Source organism: Peromyscus leucopus, chromosome 11 (assembly GCF_004664715.2).
Source record: "Peromyscus leucopus breed LL Stock chromosome 11, UCI_PerLeu_2.1, whole genome shotgun sequence".
In the NCBI taxonomy this organism is placed as follows: domain Eukaryota; kingdom Metazoa; phylum Chordata; class Mammalia; order Rodentia; family Cricetidae; genus Peromyscus; species Peromyscus leucopus.
In genome coordinates, this window is record NC_051072.1 from 8,163,370 (window position 1) to 8,184,920 (window position 21,551).

The window sequence follows — 21,551 nt, forward strand, 5'->3', positions numbered from 1 at the left end:
TAAGAACCCTGTCTCAAACTAAAAATATGATAAAGGAACTGGAAATGTCGCTCAGATGGACAGGGCATTCCAGATCCTGTTTAGTCCCCAGGAACAGGGACGGGGGGGGGGGGGGGAGCAGTATATATGCATTCAAGCGTAAACAGGATGGCATTTGGGTAGTGAAATTATGAGTGAATAAAGAAAAAAGTTTACCGATAACTTCCACATATGTAGAAATCAATAAACACTTTCTTCACACTGTTAAGGGCGGAGGCAAATGCTGTTGGTACGGCTCTTACCATTTTTTGTTCCGTGTTTCTCAGTTGAGGGAAGAAGCTAGCCTGAGAGCAAGGACCCCGCCCCCACTCACCCCTGGGTGAAATCAGGGAGCACAGCATGGCGGCGAAGAGCGCAGAGCAGGTGAAGGAAGCTAAGGCAGACAGTCTACACGTCAAGGGGAGCTTGATGGGGCTTAGAGCCTGGACCCAGTCCTAGTGTGCCTCTCAAGATCCCACCCACAGGTCTTCATCTGCTGGGGAATCACCAAAGAGAAGGACAGAGGAAGAGGATGGAGGGCTTGGAAAGAAAGAGGGGAGAATGAAAATGGAGACTCGGGAAGAACAACGCTCTTTGTACAGCTGAGTGAGCTGGGAAGTACCAGAGCAGTCAGGAATGGAAGTCACACACTGTGGGGGTTGCCGATGAGCATGCTAATGTAGGGTTTCATATGCTAAGAGACTACCAAAAGGAAAAAAAAAATCTGTCAGTGACAGCCAAGTGTCCGGGCAGGCTCCTCAGGTGCCAGCAGGTCTCCCATCGGATTGGACAATATTCCGGAAGTTTAGCAGGATAAGATAAAGACTACTGGAGGGCTGCGGCCAGGAGATGGAGCAGGTGCCCCGTCTACAGCTGTTCCTTCACAGTGAGCAGCAATAACCTTCCTTTGTACAACCTTTGACCCGCCATGAGGGCCAGCGGAGAGACAAATACTGGCCCACTAGACAGAACAACATATGGGTAGTGAGAGATGCAGACACAGTGGTCCAGGTGCTTGACAGGATACCTCTCCACACAGAGGGAGTAAGCCCCTGAGAGAATCACAGACTCACAAGAGGCTTTGACTATTTCTAGATGCTTATTTCAACAAAAAGTAGATTTAGCCAAGTAGCTGGCAGACCATTATAATTCATTGCTTTCAAATGTTGCTCTATTTAATTTGAAAGACCACCTTCATATTGAAAACATTTAATCCCTCCCAGGACTCACTTAGCAACTGAATGGGATCAGCCTAACCCATCCCACCCTCTCGGCGCTGGCAAAGATTAGCAATTCACTCTCCGAGAGTTCTTTCTTAGGGGACGTTTCCCTTTGGAGACCTGCAGCTAAATGTGCTTGTACTTCCTCCTATTTCTCCAGGATGGTAGCAATGTTTGTGTGTGTGTGTGTGTGTGTGTGTGTGTGTGTGTGTGTGTGTGTGTGTGTAAAAAGAGCTCACATTATCCAACAGATCAGTTAATTCACCTAACTTCTCACATCTCCACACTTGTAGAACGTAAAAGGAAAGTTTAGGAAAAGTTAACTCTTGTGCAGACTTCTTTTAAAGTTTCCGCACAGCACAAGACACGAAAAAAACTAGAAGACGGTAGTAATAAGCTTCTGGGGAGAAACACTTCAAACAAAAGACCATTACTAAGTTTCCTCTTCAACTCATTCACAATGTGTTTTTCTTTAAATGCTTGGCGTCTTATCAAAAGTAGATCACACAATCAATGCCTCAGCTGATAAACAGATTAATATCCTTCACTTTTACAAAGGATTATTAATATTTCAAACCTGTGCAGTCCAAACCAGCACCTCCCCCACTGTTTAGGGACCCAACAGTTTGGTGCTCAGAGGCAACCAAATCCACTCCTTTGGTGTTTCCTCACACAGTTTTACACTACAGCAACCTTTACAAAGTAGACGAAACTTTTAGGCAGAATCCCAAAGCAGGAAAAACAAGACAGAACAAAACCCTACCTTGGGTTTTCTTCCCCTCCCTTCAGGGTTCGTCCACTGCGAACAGCTGCATCTCCAACCTCCAGAGGAAGGGCCCAAGAGCATCTAAGTTGACAGACAGTCCTTGCTATCTGAAGCTTGCCTTTTATGTGGTGTCTGGGGCTGTGCCTGCTTAATTCATTCCTGATTCTACTCAAAGAAGCCCAGCCTCCCAAGGCTGGCGTGATAGGAATTGCTGATGACACTTTTGACTGTAGGCACAAATGAGGGAGCCACCGTCTGCACACCGACAAATACGCAAATTCGTGTAAGAGTCCAGAGAGTCTAAATGTTCAAAGATTATATAGATATACATTTCAAGATGAAGATGCCCAAGGGCAAAAACCTCGAGTCTTTTTAGCTGTGATCTGGGAAAACCCACCCAGAGAACAACACTCTTCACTTGAGCTGAGTTTCTTTCTTTTTTCTTTTTTCTTTTTTTGAGCTGAGTTTCATTTACAGCTATTTATCTAGGTCTTTACAGAGGGCAGCTGAATCGTTGCCATGACAACTTGGTAAACAGGGCTGAAGTGACCACTGAGGGGTTTACTGTATTGTTTTGTTTGGGGAGAAGAATGGTTGCATTAAATGGTTCCTTTTACCAAAATTTCCTCAAAAGGTAAAGCTGCCTTTTCACAGCTCTTTTGTATGAGATATTCTCTAAGCAAAAAGAAAGCTCTAGAAATGTGTCTTAGCTGGGGGAGATGGGCCAAGCCAGTCAGGAATATTGGAGGCAATCAGAAAAATGGAATTATTGAAGGTTAGTTACTGATGTGGGTGTTTATGTTCCAGTAAGTACACAGAGGAAATGGAACCACCTCTAAAGACCACACTTTACCTATAGTTAGTTAGAAGAGTTGGCTGTCTACATAAATCTACAAAATCCCCACACTTTCATTCTGCACATAATTTTTTCTGTATAATACAAAAAAAATCATTCATGTTTATTTGTGTTCCATAGAAAGCTAACACCTCAGCCAGGTCATCACAACTAATCTTATAAGATATTTCTTGAAAAAGATATTCATAACAATTTAAGCCAAACGTCAACATTAAAGAATTTTGATACATTAGTGACACTGTGAAAATTGGGGTCCCCTTTTAGAGTTCTTTGTTTGTGTTTTTGAGACAGGGTTTCTCTGTGTAGTACTTGCTGTCCTGGAACTGGCTCTGTAGACCAGGCTGACCTTGAACTCACAGAGATCCGCCTGCCTCTGCCTCCTGAGCGCTGCAACTAAAGGTGTGTGTAACCACCACAGCCGCCGCTGCCGCCATGCCCCTTTTAGGGTTCTAAGTATTGATAATTAAAGAATTTAAGAATGGACTCAAATGGAAGCTGAAAGACAATTTCACTAGTACTTAGGGGAAGACCCTGGAGCAGGCAGGGTGCAAATCCTGCTGCCAGGAGCAGGAGGAAGAGGAGGGGGCGGGGGAGAGAGCAGAGTTAAGCTGGCATGGGGCTTCGGAGAAAGAGTGCAGGCCAAAGCATCAGGAAAAGCACACTTAGGAAAGAGACAGAAGAAAAGAAACAGTTCTGACCTGAGTCACTCGGAAAAGCAGCAGACTTAAGCTACCAGTCTGCAGCTCTGTGAGGGAGCGCAGTGTTCTAGGGGGCAGAAAAAGTACATCACCTCATTAAAGGGCAAGTTATGCCTCCCACCTCGTTAGCACGGCTTCAGGTAAACCTGCCTCCCTGAAGGGCGGTCCCTTGGTCAGAAGTCTTTTAAGCATGTCAGAATAAAAGCTGTAAATAGTGAGTATATTCTCCATCACAAATGTAAGGCAGGCGTGGAATACTTCACACGGTACTATGCAGCTGTTTTACGTCTGCACACCCAAATGAAGCACGTATAACCACCCATCCATGTGGATGTTGTCAAAACATACAGTCTGGAGGTGAGAAAGTCGTCATCGCCAGGAAACGCAAGGCTTGGAGAGGAAGGCTTAAGCAACGCCTAGACATACACCTTGGACGGGGTTCTATTTCCTCCTCCCATGGCTTGTGGGGCTTCTGTGCCCAGCAGTGATGCAATCTCCCTTTCAGACAGCGGGCCAGGGTGCATCTGAATGTGTTAGACCAGAACCCTGTGCATCCAGAGCGACGGGGTCACTCGGGGTCAACCCTCAGAGTCCTGGGCACAGAGGATGAGTGACCCAGTGGCCACAGGCAACGGGAGCTGAGGGACGGGTGACTTAGTGAGAGACGTGGCCAGCAGAAACTAGTCCCAGTCCCAAAGGAGGCAGCTCTCTCCCCGCAACCACGTGGACTCTGGGGGTCAAACTCAGGTTATCTATCAGGCTTGGTGGCAAGGGCCTACACCTGCTCACCCATCCCGATGGCCCCTTGAGTGACATTTAAAGGAGATAACCAGAGCTGGCAAGATGGCTCGGTAGGTTAATTGTGTGTGCCGGGCAGGCACGCGGCCTTGAGTTCTGACCCCCACACCTGTTAAGCAGCTAGCTTGGTCACAGTATGCCGGAGACCTCAGTGCGTGGAGCAGGGCGTCCAGAGATGGAACAGGAATATCTCTTGGGCTTTCTGAAAGCTGGCCAACCAGGTTTAGTAAAACGGTATCTCAAAAAGAATAAGGTAGAGTGATACAGCATGTCTTCTTTTGCTCTCCACAAGGGAGTGAGTGCACACCACATATACTAGTGAGCTCACCACATACACACTTGTATATACTCACACAAATGCACAAAGAAAGATACTAGTCCAGGGAAGACAGGTTATGTTTCATAATTTTTTTTTTTTTTTTGAGTCAGGGTTTCACTATATTGTAGCCTTTGGTTGACCTCAAATTCACAGAAATCTACCTACCTCAACTTGGATTAAAGGTATGCGGCCATTGTTGCTGGAGAGCTTCTCTCCAGGTTCCCCAAGCCCCCGCAGTCCCACAATCCACGTATAAAATAATCACTCAGACACTTATATCACTTATAAACTATATGGCCGTGGCAGGCTTCTTGATAACTGTTCTTTTATCTTAAATTAACCCATTTTTATAAATCTAAACCTTGCCACGTGGCTGGTGGCTTACCAGAGTCTTTACATGCTGCTTGTCCTGGCAGTGGCTGCAGTGTCTCCCCTCTCAGCCTTCCGCTTCCCAGAATTCTCCTCTCTCCTTGTCCCACCTACTTCCTGCCTGGTAACCTACTTCCTGCCTGGTCACTGGCCATCAGTGTTTTATTTATATAGAGCAATATCCACAGCAGGCCATTTCATACTTTATCAATGCACACATCATCTAGATGTGTCTGATCAGATGTTATCTAACTGCTGTCCTCTCATATTAACAGTCCCACAGTGCAGCCTCCTGCCTGGTGTGCATGAATCTCAACACAGCCTTCTACGACCTTCACAAACTGTGCAGCAGCTAGCTAATCATCCAACTCCTCTTGTCCCTTCCGGTGCGGTTACAACACTAGGCTGCAGGGCTGGAGCCTAGCATGCGTGAGGCCTTGGGTTTAATCCCCGGCACTAGCAAAGCAAGATAAAAATCGCTACAGATCACCGGAGAATTAAAGTCACTGAATCCAAAAGCCTGGGGGCTGAGGGGCAGGGTATGTACCTGGTAGAGGAATGATCTTCATTTCATGCACTTTGTAAAGGAATGGCAAAAAAGTCGAGGGCAAGCGTTGTGTCTGCGTGGAAAAGCAGGCATCCTTGCTAATTTTTATTCTACCTGCAATGACAGAAAAACTCTGCACTTCATACTTAAGGAATCTTAGATTTGATAAAGATACTAGATAATGTTTGGACTGAACAGTGATGTATAAGTCCAGAAGGAGTAATTCAAATATTAAGCTCCAATGTTTAACCTGTCTGCTTCACTCTTTGCTGTGGGCAGATCTGCCGCCCATACGTCCTTGCCCAGCCATGGAAGATAGGGTTCCAGAATGTCCATATATACCATGCAGAGATCTCAATATTTGAGTAGGAAGCACCAACCCACAGATGGAGAAGGGTTTGTGAAAGAGCCCTGGTATGACTGGAAAGCTGGGGGTATCAAATATGAGAAGGGGTCACTTGACAGAGACAGTTGAGGTGAACCACAATGCTAATACGGCAAGGCTCATCCATATTACAGATGCCATTTCTGTCTTGACCACTTGATAGACAGTTGAGGTGAACCACAATGTTAATAACGGCAAGGCTCATCCATATTACAGATGCCATTTCTGTCTTGACTTTTGTGAGGAAAACAAGTTTTTGAAACTAGTATTATATTATTAAAACTTGGACAGAAATGTTCTGGAATCCATAGTGCTTCCCTCCTTAAATCTAGGCCCTCATCATCCCAAACGCCTGACAGAGGAATGAGGCATGGCAGTCAGGCCTGGCTGATGTTGTGGGCAGTGCCCCCAACTTCACCTCGGTTTCCTGGAACTGCAGACTCGTTCTCACAGTGGGATGGCCTCCCAGATACTCATCAGTCTGTCCCCTTCTTTAATTCTCTTCAGAATATCCTCAGGCTTTTCTGAGGAATGTTAATGAGAGCCCTTTTTGATGAGATCTCACACGCTAAAGTACTGGGCAGGGAGAGATCACAGGCCGGGGGGATGCCCTCGGGGAGAGATTCAGAGGAGGCCCAGCAGGTTTGCCTTCAATCCAGAAGTCTCCCTGGTCGCAGGGCAGTTTTTGGTCAGCAATTGCTACACCCTACTGTATCCCAGCAGAAGGAAGCTGAAACAAGGCGCATCATCATCTAAATACAACCCAGGGGGTACACCTGTGAACTATGAATGTCTAAACTCAGGGGAGGGCTACACCCTCCCAGGCAGTCCCAAGCCCAGGGCAGACTGCAGACAATTTAGGAGGAGGTTTTCTTAGCTGCCCCCTCTACCCCCCACAACATACACATACTGGGGTGGTGGTGCAGGGAAGGATAGGGGAGAGAGAGAGAACCAACAACACCACACACACACACACACACACACACACACACACACACACACACACACACACACCAGGGAGGGGGTGGGGGCAGCCAACAGCATAGCAACAACATGCAAGTCACAAAGCCACAGAGGATCCCAGATTCTTCACACTTGAATGACTATCCTGGGGTCTAACCAATTGGTGGCGGCAGGGAAGGCTGTTGGCCCCCAGACATACGCTGTGTGGCCTCCCACACCTGGTCACTGTGTGACTTCCACAGCAGCTCCCTTTCAATTCTAATCCGGCTCTCCAGCTGACAACTTCACAGAACTGTGGTCGTCTTTGTTGGCCACAGAACCAGTATTAAAACTCGAGAATCTGTCCAAATCGCCCATCATCTCCATCCCGGGGATACGTGAACACATCCTCAGATATTTGAATACACCTCCAGTCTCCCATAATGAACTGACCTCATTCCTCCCCTCAGATCCTGTAGAGAGGGGAGGCCAGAATCCGTGTGAAAATTTCTGGATCTATCTTTGGACTACAAACTTTCGTGAGAAAGTCCAAGTTGGTGTTCTATGTGTCATAGGACACGAGAGGCAGGAACAGAACAGTATCCTGATGGAACTGAATGAATGCCACTCACAGCATTGCTCGGTCTCTCCATATTCTAATTAGCATCCTTTTCACTCATAAACCACACCTACGTTTTAGGTCAGAGACAAGCTGGCTCTTGTGTCCGGGCCTTCATAGTCTAGAGCCTGTAAAATGGCACCACGATATTTTTCACAAACCATCCCATGGCATGTGACTAATTAGTGTCTGCAGTAAGTCAGGAGCACACAAGGCCAAGAGCCAAGGTAAACACAGAGTCGAGTTGGCTCACTTTGTAAAGTACAAAATTCAAAGTAATTGGGTACAATCAAATCTCAGCATGTACAAAAAAAAAACAAGGAAAGAAGAAGTAATTTCTCCAATTCTGGCTACAGATAGGCTTTAAGCTTTTATAGTATAGTCTGAAGGAAAAATGAACTTTGTGCCATCCAACAACAGAAATCATCAAGGATGGAATTTTTTCAGAATGACATTTCTGTCTTTAAAAAGTCAACATCAGGGCACATTCCCATTTCAGCAAATCTGAGATGCTAACACTGATAGAGTTGCCCGGGCATGTCTCATAGAAGGAAGCGGTTCGATTAAACTGTGGCGCACCAGAAATCTAATGGGCACCCATGTTCCCAGGACTCCAACTGAGAAAAAGATGACAGGCTCCAAGGACGAGATGTGACATTATTAGCCCTACTGCACAGAAGGAAAACATGGCAGATTGGGTCACTCCTGCCAGAACACACAAGAGCACGTCTGTGACTGTGGAGTCAACACAACGTTAAGGCAGAGCCCAACGTCAAACAATCAGGAGACTACTGTTAGCAGCAGCTGCAGAGCTGGGACCGTAAGACCCAAGTTCTAAGGGGACAAAGGCCAGGTCAGATTTCTCATCTTCATCTTTTCTATTCTTCCACATGACAGAGTTCTAGAAATTACTACGGGGGTGGTGGTGGTGGTGGTGTAAGTCTCTCTCAAAAGAAGGGTTCCTAAGAGGCTTGCTCTCCAAATGACAATTACCTCATTAACATTTTGTATGGGCTCAGGGTGTATGTCAGTTGTCTAGCATGCAGGAGGCCCTGGGTTCAGTCCCTAGGACCGCACAAAACTGGGTATGATGCACACACCTATAATCCCAGCCTTCAGGAGGAAGAGGCATTAGAAGTTCAAGGCCAGTCTCAGCTACACAGTGAGTTCAAGGACAGAATGGAGTACATGAGACTCTATCTCAAAAAAGAAAACAAATAAAACCCCCAAAACACCCACACATTTGTGGCGAGTTTTCCATTTACCTCTGAATTCAATAATTGCCCACACCTATTTCTCTTGGTGAAGCAGCTTATCTTTTTAAAACTGCTTCTAATTAAGTCACGATATTTTCAAAATCAACCCTTAAGTCATCTTGTTATTAAAGGACTGAAGATAGGTCTGGAGAGATAGTTCAGGGGTTAAGAGTAATTGTCCTTCTTTCAGAGGACCCATGATCCATTCCAAGCATACACATGGTGGCTCATAACCCTCCGTCCCTCCAGTTCCAGGGGATCAGATGTCCTCTTCTGACCTCTGAGGGCACCAGGCACTCTTGTGGTATACAGACATAAATGTAGGCAAAAGACCCATACACATAAAATAAAATAAGAAAATCAACATTTTCTTTTAAATTTAAAAGATAAAATATACTTAGTTTATAACCTTCTCAGAGTATTTAACAACAAAACTAAAAAAAAAAAAAAAAAACTTAAAAAAAAAAACAAAACCCAAAACAGGTACAACAGAAAAGCATACTAAATGTTTTTTCTTATCTGCATTTTGGATCTGGGTCCAAACATTTTAAACCAAATAATAAAGAAAATATGTAGGCTTTACAACATCTCCTTTCAAAGTAGTATTTCCTAAATCCTGATGGCCTCACTCAAAAGCTGACCCACAGGCTCCGAGGACGAAGGATTTCTCACTTACCATCAGGTAACAAGAACATCATATCCATTTCTAACCATCTATGATGAAAGGACTTTGGAAAAACCAAATCTAAGGGTAGCCGCTTTGGGAGGCTGTCCTTGAGGAGAGCCCAGGCTGGTCCTTCAGAAGCCTTACCTTCTGAGTGTTGGGCTTGAGGCATCGAACAAAGAAGGGATTAGAGGAGCTTAGAGTTGCCATTAAGGAATGCAGGGAGTCCTGTCAGGAGGAAGAGGACAGGGTTTTGTCAGAATAAAATAAAAAATAAAAATGAGAGCTTTCCATTTTAAACTATCTCACCATAACACAAAACAAGGCAAAAGATCTCACTTAAATATTTAGTCTAGAGCGTGACACATGTAGCTCCAACTCAAGTCCTTGCTTCATTCCCCTGTGGGGCCTAGTGGATATCTACTTCCCCAGACCTCAGTCCCACATCTTTAAAGTGGAAATGATGACGTGTACTCCAGGGTGACGTGAGAGTGGGCACAACAATGGATGCAATGGATGTGGTTGTTCCAGTAACTGGCCCAGAGTAAGTATTTACCAGATGGGAGCTGGCATTACCACATCTTTTCTGTGTGAAGCCTGCACTTCATGCGACAGTCCCAGGACTGGACACTGAGGCACGCTGAAGTGCACCTCCCTCCCCTCAGTCTCCAGCAGCACAACCCTGTGCATCCTGGTGCGCACCCTCACAGGGCGGATTTCATCAGTGCCTGCTGACTGACAGGATGCCATTGCCCCTTCAGTCAAGATTTTCGCTTAAGGACAAATAGATGATTAAAGGAGGGGGTGGTGGTCGCCATAGGCTGTACTTCCAAATGACTGAAAATGCTTGCACATCCAAAATGCTTGCACATCCAAAATGCTGGTGTTCTTGATTTCCCTTGAATGTGGGTAACTGGCATCACTGTTATTTAGATATAGAATGGTCATTATCCCCAGGTATGATACTGTATGATATATATGGGAAAAAAAATACTAGACGTGGGAAGAATACACCCTATTTTCCCATGAGATGTTAAATACCATAATGATGATTCAGGAAGACAAAATAAGCCTTCTAAAGGAGATATGTTATTTCTTTTCTTTTTCTCTTCTTCTTTTTTTTTTTTGGAGACAGGGTTTCTCTGTGTAGCCCTGGCTGTCCTGGAACTCACTCTGTAGAACAGGCTAGCCTTTAACTCACAGAGATCTGCCTGCCCAAGTGCTAGGGATTAAAATGTATGTATGCCACCACCGCCTGGCAAGATGCGCTAGTTCAGCAGTTTAGAATTAAATGGCTTTCCCTTTTTTAATTAAAGATGTTCTCATGCATTGTGTGAAAATACATATATTAGTACATTTACGTGTATTTTACATATACACACATATATATACCTTTTTAAATATTTCAATGTTCTATGTACACATTTCAAATTCTCTTGTACATTGATCTGTATATGCATCTCTTTTATAGATACATTAAATGTTCCAGGTTCTTCTTGTGATAAACTATCAGAACAATAAGCTATTAGATATGTTGTAAATAGTAATATCCAAATGTTTTTGAACATTTGCATGCCTACACAGTCCTTCTCACTATGTCTCAAAATAAAAAGATTTGAAGGAATGAAATATTTCTACTTTAATGACATTGGTGATTATAAGATTGTCATGCTACTAGAAAGAAAAAATACTACAAATCATTTTGCTAATTTAATTTATAAAATTTAAAGGAAAGTCGAAATATTGATATTATATACCTCCCCCCCACCCCCAAGACAGGGTTTCTCTGTGTAGCTCTGGCTGTCCTGGATCTTGCTCTACAGGCCAGGCTGGCCTCGAACTCACAGAGATCCTCCTGCCTCTGCCTCCTGAGCGCTGGGATTAAAGGTGGGGGCTACCACCGTCCAGCTTCTTCTTCTTCTTTTTTAAGTGTTGGAAATGGAACCAAGGTCCTCAAGCATGATTTTTTTAAAAAAAGGCAAGTACTCAACTACTGAGCTATGTCTTCAACCCCCAAGATGCATACCTGTGAAACTCTGCCTGCCTCAGATATGTGATGTAACAGAAACAAGGTCCAGTCTCCTGGTATACCCCACGTACAACCTACTCCTGCCTCCGTTCTTTGGATCCCAAGAACGACGGATTCATGCAAGCAAGCCAGTGATGCAGACTGACCTTGAACTGTGAGCTGACCGTGGGCCGCCGGTGTTTGCTTCCACATTTCAGGGTGTCCTGGTTGTTGCGGCTTGAGACATGTTCAAAGAGGTCATAGATGAAGTCAAACCTGTGCGAAGGAAGAGCAGGGCTGTGAGGTGTGCACACACGATCGTCAGGTGCCTGGTCAGTGTAATTACAGTGCATTTCTGCAATGATAATTAGCATAGTACACTGAGACACTGAGCTGTAACAGCCTACTAAAGATTCAGCCAACCAGTGCCCGGCGGCTTGAGGCAGCCCGAGGAGCACCTGACCCTGCAGACTGAAAAACAGTGGCCTAGGGTGGGGTCTCCCTGAGGAATAGGCCTGTCTGGAGACTCACCTAAACTCCTCTGGAGCCTTCACTTTTCCTCTGCACGAAGTGACAGAGCTGCCTCTCGGGATGTACAGGGGACAGACAGCTTCTAGAACCTCCCATCGAAAGCAATGCCCCAAATGATCAAGTCCCCATTTTAGGATAGGGCAGTGTATTCGTGGAACCTACACACATCCTCCCATACACCAAACCATGTCTGGATTATTTACAGGGATAACACAACAGGCATTCTCCATAAATAGGTAACATGTCATTGCTTAGGGAATAATGACAAGGAAAAAATTCTGTTCATGTCCTGGCACTCCTTTTAAAACTAGGACAGAGATAGCCAGTGACTCTGGTCTGTGGCTATCCAGCCTATGAGCTCTTCACCACAACAAAGCTTGTCCACTTCAAACCAATGGGCAGCTTATATTTAAATGTATTCTTTTAAAGCTAATAGCCGAGACCGCTTTGACAGGTAACATGCTGTGGCCTTTTCCCAGCATCCTGTATTTTCCACAGGTCTGAAAACTCATCTACAAATAGAAACAGCTGATAATAGCTTAAGCAGTGCATTTTCACATGAGAGAACAGAAACTTAAAGATCAAACACTTCATATTCGGAGAACAGCCTGGCTCCCTTCACCCCAATTCATGGCTGGCTAAGCGACAGGATGACCACCTGGTATTTACACTGAGAAATAGCATAGCGTTTTAACAATTGTCTACTTCCTTCCTTAGGTATTAAAAGTTTATTTCTGTATATATTCATGCTAGATTCCCCGCCCCAAAGGTTTGGAAAGTCAACAAGAAAGGGCTTTGTCTCAAATCTTTCTCTTTCACCAAGTCGCTGGACAATAGGGAACTTCCTGGCTTAATAGATACAAATAGCTAAGCTAACCATTCAGTTTTCTATATGTTTTCCTTAACTCTCCGTGGTGTGCATTTACAATTCCTGAATGAATGAATAAATGAATGTGCAATACGTTTATAATTCTGGTTGCATTAACACTTGCTTAATTTTCTTGACATCTCCCAACAATGAGAAACAGGATCCTATAAAACGTGACTCGAAATTAAAACAGCTCAGTGATTGTAGTGGGGAAATCAGGCTGGACTGGTCAAGATCAGGTTTCTGAGTCAAACATACTTGAGAGCTAAGCTCAGCCTCTGGCTCTAGCTGAGATACCATCCTCAGCAATGACTTAACTGCTGCCAGCCTCAGTTGCCTTGCCTGTCACACAATTGATGGGAGTGCCTAACTCATGGGTTTGCTGGGGTTTCTGCCTCATTGAGTGGTAGTTCTTGCTACTTACTATATGACAGCCCTTAGGTCATTGATGAAATGTTGTCTGGAGAAGAAGCTAAGTCACTGCTTCCACAATAGAAGTCTGCTCTGCATTCACACAAATGGTAATCTGCTTGCTAATGACTGCCTGGAGGAGACCCCACCTACCTGCTCTCCCTCAGCAGGTTGAGAAGGTCATCCCTAAAGGTGTCCCTGTTCTTTTCCAGGATGCCTCGGACATCATACTGCACCTTGTTTAAAAACAAAATAAGAGAAAGTGTTATACTCTCAATAAATTAGTTTCAAGTTATGATCAATTACTCTATTTATTTATTTATTTATTTATTTATTTATTTATTTATTTATTTATTTATTATGTATACAGTGCACATGTATACCTACAGGCCAGAAGATGGCACCAGATCTCATTACGGATGATTGTGAGCCACCATATGGATGCTGGGAATTGAACTCAGGACCTTTGGAGGAACAAGCAGTGCTCTTAACCTCTGAGGCATCTCTCCAGCCCATGATCAACTACTCTTAACTCTTTGGGTACAAGATCTCAGTATGGGGCAAAGACTCACTCAAACTCAGGATCCTCCCGAGTTCTGAGATTACAGGCAGATGCCACCATACCAAGCTGGCAAATTCTGTAAAAGCTAGACTTAATGAAAAGCAATCATTTTAACAAAGTTGTACCTGGCTTCTCAAACAACTACGTCTTGTGAGCACCAAGTGGGCAAATACTAATAAATACCTTGTTTTATTTGTTTGTTTGTTTGTTTGTTTCTGTTGGGCTAATGCAGTCCAGGCTGACCACATGCTTTCCTCTATAGGCAAGAATGACCTTGAAGTTCTGATTGTGGATGAGACTCCCAGAAACCACAACAATGTACCTGGCTTGACCATTCTACACAGGTTAAGTGGAACTTAATGGCTGTGGACAGTTTGGAATGCCGTAGGTAGGGGGCCTAATTACAAATTATCTTGGGCTATCTTGGCCTCTTGAATAGCCATTATCCTCCTCTGTGTGTGACTTAATGTCCTGTGACCATCCAATGAAACCTTAATTCAACAGGCCACTAACTCCCACCAACCGGAAAGCTATGAATGTCCTCTGAGCACCTGAGGCCTGTAGCTGAGGCACTCTGCTTTCTTTGCTGTACCTACTACCTACCTGGTGTCCCCATCAATGTATTTGAAGTGAGTCTTGACTCATGATTTTCTCTGTTCCATTACTATAAAATTTCATGAAAATGTTACCACCACATCGAACATGATGTGTGGGGTAACCTACACCTGTCTTCCCAGGTATGGTCGTTCATAGTTGGCTGCGGAATAAGACTTCCTCTTGCCCCTTTGAGGTGAGAATTGTATTTTGGCACGGCCGTGACCTTTAACTTCTGATCTTCCTGCTCCCACCACCCTTCAGGCGTGCTTCACCATGTCTGGTTTATGTGGTACTCGGCATGAAACTCAGGGTTTTCCATATCCCTAGTAAGTGCAGCGGCAACTGAGCCACATCCCAGCCCTCAATAACGTCTGAAGAAATTATTACCTCTCCAGCATAGTGTTTCACTCCAAAGTTGTTGACCGCAACTCGGGGTTTCACATAAAAGTGGTTATTCTAATGTAAAAAAAGACACAAAAGCCTTATTTTACTCATTGATTTCCTTCGACTTCTTGAGAAATCCACGTTGAACGCAAGGCAACAGTTGTGCCAAAGCTAGCCACAGACCATCAGAGTTTTGGCAGATGGCAAGGGATGGACTCCATAACCATTGCTCTCAACTGTGTCACGACAATAGACTGAACATTTCAGTTGTCCACTTAGGAAATAAACTCGGGCCTACTCTTTCCAGCTCCCCCAAAGCTAACTTTTTTCAATACAGGAAGTAAGGGAGGAGAAAAGCTTCGATTTCGGGGACACTGCACATTAAACGTGGGAGGCATAGCAGAGCCAGCAGCGCTGGGCCCCCCACTCGGCATCCCAATGCTCAGCTCTGCGGCTCAGACACAAAAGGCTGCTTTTGACATACAGCGTGTTGATTGTGCAACTTCTCCAACAAGGTGCTGTCTGTGGCTTGAGGAAAATGGCTCTCTTCATTGATCAAGGCAAGGAGGCCAAGTTTCTACAAGAGGAGAGACAAAGGTTGAATGAATTAAGTGTGGAATGTCTGTCTTTCAAACCACTTCAGAGTTCCGACCCAGTCAGAGGCTTAAAAAAGAAACATCACTGTGTTCTCTGGGGCTGAAAATTCAGAATGAAACACAAAGAAAAGCAGTGAAATGCCAGGCGTGTTTTCAAAAATGGGACACACTGAAACACTACGGATAAACTTTTACACCTGGCAGGCCTACGTGTGATGCAGACAAGGATTTGCAGGTCCTTCACATCTAAGTGAGGCCAGTTCACACACACACTGTTGATTCTAAAATATCGAGTTCAGTGAGACAATAGCCTGGAAGCAGCCAAGTATTTAAATCCAACCTCACGGTGCATTCACGTTCAGGTTTCCAAATGGCCCATTGTGTTCTAAACATTCACATCTTTGATGTGCATGTTTGCACAAGTTATTTTGTTCCCATAAATATGAATCAGCTCAGCTGGACACCCTGGGGACTGCAACCATTCATTCTTCCACTACCCATTACCTTCTCAATCAAGTCTAGGCATTCTCCATTGTCTATCCAGTCAATATCTTCCCACACCAACCCTTCTCTGGGGGAAGAAGAAAAAGGGGCCATGTGAAATCAAGATACACCTTCATACTAACTTATTTGCTGATAAAAAAAATAAGATTTTGAAGTGGAATCCTGAAGTGCTTACCTGCTATATTCCAGTTGTTCTAAAGAAAAAATATGTTTGTTGAAGTATTCCTGAAGCTTCTCGTTTGCATAGTTGATATTGAACTGTTCAAAGTGGTTAACCTGAGGGTGGAGATACAGTGAGTAAGTTCTTCAGGGCTCTTGAGGGTACCCAGAAAAGTGAACAAGGGGCAGAAGAGAGAAGAAAGGTCTACAGGGAAAAACATCCATGGCTGCTTTAAGAAAAGCGTTTCAGAGCAGCTTCCAAACAGAAGGCGCCCGTCCCGGTCTCTGCAGGCGTACCTCGAAGTTTTCAAATCCAAAGATGTCAAGGATGCCAATCGATTTGAAGTCTTCTTTGCCCTTGATCCGGCTGTTGATCTTCTTGATTACCCACTCGAAGCAGCGTGCATAAAGTGCCATGGCCAAGGAGTCTCTGCTATCCACTGCCTGGAGGAGGAAAGACCATGGCAGGAGGCATAACCAACTTGTCCCATCCCACTGGGGGACACAGTGCTTTGCGGGAGGACTTGGTCTTCACAGACAAGTGAATCAGTGTCACCCAGGGAGACAGGCAGCCAAAGAAAGGACAGACCCATTCACCAAGAACTCCCATAAACACCTGCCTTCCAAATACAACTTCACATGTCCATTCATAAACACCTGCCTTCCAAACTCAACTTCACATGTCCATTCATAAACACCTGCCTTCCAAACTCAACTGCACATGTCCATTCATAAACACCTGCCTTCCAAACTCAACTTCACATGTCCATTCATAAACACCTGCTTTCCAAACTCAACTTCACACGTCCATTCATAAACACCTGCCTTCCAAACTCAACTTCACATGTCCATTCATAAACACCTGCCTTCCAAACACAACTTCACATGTCCATTTATACAAAGGGGTCCTAATCTGTATACATGGACATTAATAAATGTTATATCAGGTTTAAAATATTAAGACCTATCATTAAAATTATTTTGTGGTGACATATTGTGTACCCTAATAAAATTTGCCTGAAGATCAGAGAATAGAGCAAGCACTAGATTAAACACAGATGCCAGGCAGTGGTGGCACACACCTTTAATCCTAGCACTCGGGAGACAGAGATCTGTCTGGATCTCTGTGAGTTCAAAGTCACTCTGGACTACATGAGATTGACTCAGTCTAGAAGAGAAACAGAGCCAGGCAGTGTGCAGTACTTGGGACGCACACAGGCCTTTTTTTTTTTTTTTTTTTTTTTTTTAAAGATCTTTTATTTATTATGTATATAGTGTTCTGTATGCAGGCCAGAAGAGGGCACCAGATCTCATTGTAGATGGTTGTGAGCCACCATGTGATGATTAGGAATTCAACTCAGGACCTCTGGAAGAGTGGCCAGTGCTCTTAACCTCTGAGCCACCTGTCCAGCCCCCAGCACACAGGCCTTTAATGGCTGGACAGAGAAAGGTATATAAAGTGTGAGGAGACAGGAAATAAGAGGGCTTTTTAGGCTGAGGAGTCCTAGAGGTAAGAAGTGGCAGTGGCTTATTCCTTTATTTCTCTGATCTTTTAGCATTTAATCCAATATGTAGCTCAAGGTTTTTTATTACAAGACCATATTAGAATTCATGTTATACTATTTTCTTTTCATTTTTAAATTTTTTACCCATAAAGGTTTTTTTTTTTTTTTTTTTTTTTTTTTTTTTTTTTTTTTTTTTTTTTTTTTTTTTGTTATGGGATAACATTTTTATTTAGAAAAGATTAGGCCAGATATGTTAAAGTATGTCTTCCAACACAAAAGAGGCAGAGGCAAGCAGATCTCTATGCATTCAAGGCCTGCCTGGGCTACACAGAGCATTCTAGGTCAGTCAGGGCTACACAGTGAGACCCTATCGAGAGAGAGAGAGAGAGAGAGAGAGAGAGAGAGAGAGAGAGAGAGAGGCAGAGAGAGAGAGAGACAGAGACAGACAGAGACACAGAGAGATAGACAGAGACAGAGAGACAGAGAGAGAGGAAGAAGAAGAAGGAGGAGGAGGAGAAGAAAGACACGACAGACGGACGGATGTGCGGGTGGGTGGGCAGGCAGGCAGATAGACAGGTAGACAGGTAGCTAGATAGACAGACAGACAGATAGAAGGGGTGAGTAAGACAGCTCAGTGGGGACAGTTTTTCTTTGGCACTAAGCCCGATGACCTTTGTCAATCCCCAGGAACCACATGTTGGAAGGAGAAAACCAACTCCCACGACTTGTTCTCTGTTTCCCATACATGGGCACAAGGCACAAACACAAATCAATCAATCAGTGTAATACAAAAATTGAGAAGGAAGATTAGAAGGGCCAGTCAGTGTAAACTGGTTCAAGGCAGCAGCAGAGGCAAAAACAAATAACACACGGCTTTGCTGTCTTCGAGTACAGTGAGGGCAATAACTCATGGCTTATTTTTATTGAATGCTTACTCTGCAGCAGATGCTAAGTAGTTACGCCAAGTATTTGCTATTTTTATCTTCATAAGGGTCCTATGAATTAGGCATATCCTTGACTTAAGGAACCGAGGCATAGTGAACACATTTCCCAAGAACAGACCGTCTTAAATGGAAGGATCAAGACTCGGCCTCAGTCGGTGCACACCAGACCCGAGCTCATCAGAACTACGCTGGCCTGTCACTCACAAACCAATTCCATCTGTTTCCCGGGCTTGGGTATCCTTTATATTTTGCCTATGAGTCAGTCGTTTCATTGTGGTCACATAAAGCAAAGCAAGCCGCGGATCAGGAGCCCCCAGGAAGTCATTTGAGACAAGTTTCAGTGGCATACCTGCTGAACGCTGAGAGGCGTCAGGATCTCTTCTCCCCTGAGGAACATGGATCTCTGGGTCAGAGCATCTGTGAGCTGTGTTGGGTCCAGCCCAAGTAACTCCGCAGACCTACCCAAAGCTGAAAGTGAAGAAGGAGGCACAGGTGAACCCAGACCCCTCAAACACACCAGATGCTGGACCTCAGCTGGGTTCGAATCCAACCACACACGGCAACACCAGAAAGCGGAGGACCGTCCACAACTCCTCAGGCGGGGCTGACGGACACAGCTCATGGCTAAGCTGAGAACTCCCTCAGCCATCCCAGGTTAGGAGAGTGGAAGGACCCAGGGCCTGGGTAAAGGGATGGCAGGTGACCATGAGACGAAGAGGTCTGCCACATTTTCACTGGTAGCACTCAAGGGCAACTGGCTTTGCCATGACAGTTCTCTCACCAGAACAAAACGGTTTTTTAAGAGGTTACAAGACACGGGGCATCTTAGCAAACTGAATTTAAAAGCAGTTACAAGTTGTTGGGGCTGGAGAAATGGCTCAGCAGTTAAAAGAGTACTTGCTGCTCTTGCAGAGGACCTGGGTTTGATTCCTAGTACCCACCTACAGTAGGTGGGTCACAACCATCTAGACTGAAGGAACCCACACTCACACTGGTAACCTACAGACAAGCAGGTGCACATAGATACACATAAATAAGAATATATAAAAATTTAAAAGGGACAGAAAATCAACTGTCTTTTATGATGTACGACACTAAAGAAAGTTGCTCTGGATGGGTGGTGGTGGTGCACGCCTTTAATTCCAGCACTCCATGAGGCAGAGGCAGTTGGATCTCTGTGAGTTAGAGGCCAGCCTGGTCCCCAGAGCTCCAAAGATAGACAGAGAATCCCTGTCCTCAAAACAAACAAACAAACAAAAAACAAAACAAAACAACAAAAGTCACTACAGACAGAGGCCATTACAGAAAAGCACAACTGGTCAAAATTCTGGGAACAATGATCATGGGGTCCCCAAAGGCAATGGAGATATCTACAACACAACTATACACCTAAAGCTCAGGGAAGGTTAGGGAAAGGGGGCCGGAAAGATTGTAAGAGATAGAGGACCAGGAAATCTGTTGTGAGATTGCATCTCCTAGAAATGACAAGGAAGTTTTATCCATGATACTCAACAATATGGCTACCAAACTAAGACTTGAACAAGGACAATCTCACGAGTCCTCTCCCCTAGATGAAGAACAACAGGAGAATCAGTCTTCCCCAGGGACGAGTCCCTTAATTGATTATCCTATACCAAGGGTCATCCCTGAAATCACATACATACAAGCAACACTACATGGATTCAGCTTGTTGTAGTTATACACTGAGGTGAAAAGGACTATGGATCTGAGAAGGAGTGAGAGGGTGGGAGGAATTAGAGAGAGGAAAAGGGAAAATGATGTGATTATATTCAATTAAAATAATGATAATAATACAAGAAAAGTTTAAAAAAATGGCTAAAAGGTAAAATGGATGATGGAATAATCGAACTCTTCTCCCTGACCTTTTTTCTATTTGGGGAAACAAAAATAGATTTATTTCCGTATGGTTCATGTATTGTTATTAAGTGAATTAATACATGTGTGCAGTACATATTATGTTCATATGGGTGTGTGCATGCAGGTAGAAGCCAGAGGTTGACAGAGTGTCTTTCTTAATCACTCTCCACCTTATTTTTTGAGGGTTTCTCACTGAAGCCAGACCTCACTGATTTGGCCAGACCAGCTGGTCAAGGAGCTCCAGGGATCCACATGTGTCTGTACCTCGTCTGTCTCTCCCAGGGCAGGGTTACAGATAACCCCCCCAACTTCTACAAGGTTCTGAACCCAGGTCTTCATGCCTGCAGAGCGAGCAAACACTTGACTGAGTCACACTCCCAACTCAGACAATAAAGAAATGTTTTATGTTCCTCAGGGTTTCTCTTTGTTGTTGAGACATGGTCTTGCTAGGTTGCCTAGCTTGGCTATGGGCTTGTTCTGTAGCCTAGGCTGACCGGCAACTCCCCATCCTCCTGTCTCAGCCTCCTGTATGGTGGCATCATCAGGGCTGTACTACCATACCCAACCCATAACCATAATTTCTACTGCGGTAGATGTGAACATGCACTGCCCACATAAATAAAGGCTGTTTTAAGAATATATATGCGCCGGGCGGTGGTGGCACACGCCTTTAATCCCAGCACTCGGGAGGCAGAGCCAGGCGGATCTCTGTGAGTTCGAGGCCAGCCTGGGCTACCAAGTGAGTCCCAGGAAAGGCGCAAAGCTACACAGAGAAACCCTGTCTCGAAAAACCAAAAAAAAAAAAAAAAAAAAAAAAAAAAGAATATATATGTAAGGTGTGGTGGCGTACCCCTTTAATGCCAGTATCCAAAGGCAGAGGCAGACAGGTTTCTGTGAGTTCAAGGCCAGCCTGGTCTACAAAGAGAATTCCAGGACAGCCAGGGCTGTTACACAGAGAAACCTTGATTTGAAAAGCAAAAGAAGAAAAAAAAAAGATTTTATACATACACACACACATATTCTCTAAAGTGTTTTGCCTGTACGTATATTTGTGTACATTTGCATTGCCCGAGGAGGCCAGAAGATGGCACTAGGTCCTTTAGAACCTGAGTTACAGAAGGCAGGTCCTCTCAAAAAGCCACCAGTC

The 21,551-nt window shown here is 44.5% G+C and overlaps 1 protein-coding gene across 1 annotated transcript in view; it reads right to left on the bottom strand.

Moving 5' to 3' along the window:
- Positions 1-21,551, bottom strand: part of Myo10 (myosin X) — a 213,467-nt gene that overhangs the window by 60,157 nt on the left and 131,759 nt on the right. The window contains exons 11-19 of the mRNA XM_028868176.2: positions 18,876-18,994; positions 16,375-16,521; positions 16,094-16,194; positions 15,919-15,985; positions 15,303-15,395; positions 14,822-14,890; positions 13,429-13,511; positions 11,633-11,741; positions 9,605-9,685 (exon numbers count right to left, since the gene is read on the bottom strand). Of these exons, the coding sequence (XP_028724009.1) occupies positions 9,605-9,685; positions 11,633-11,741; positions 13,429-13,511; positions 14,822-14,890; positions 15,303-15,395; positions 15,919-15,985; positions 16,094-16,194; positions 16,375-16,521; positions 18,876-18,994 (869 nt within the window). The remainder of the gene's footprint in view (positions 1-9,604; positions 9,686-11,632; positions 11,742-13,428; positions 13,512-14,821; positions 14,891-15,302; positions 15,396-15,918; positions 15,986-16,093; positions 16,195-16,374; positions 16,522-18,875; positions 18,995-21,551) is intronic.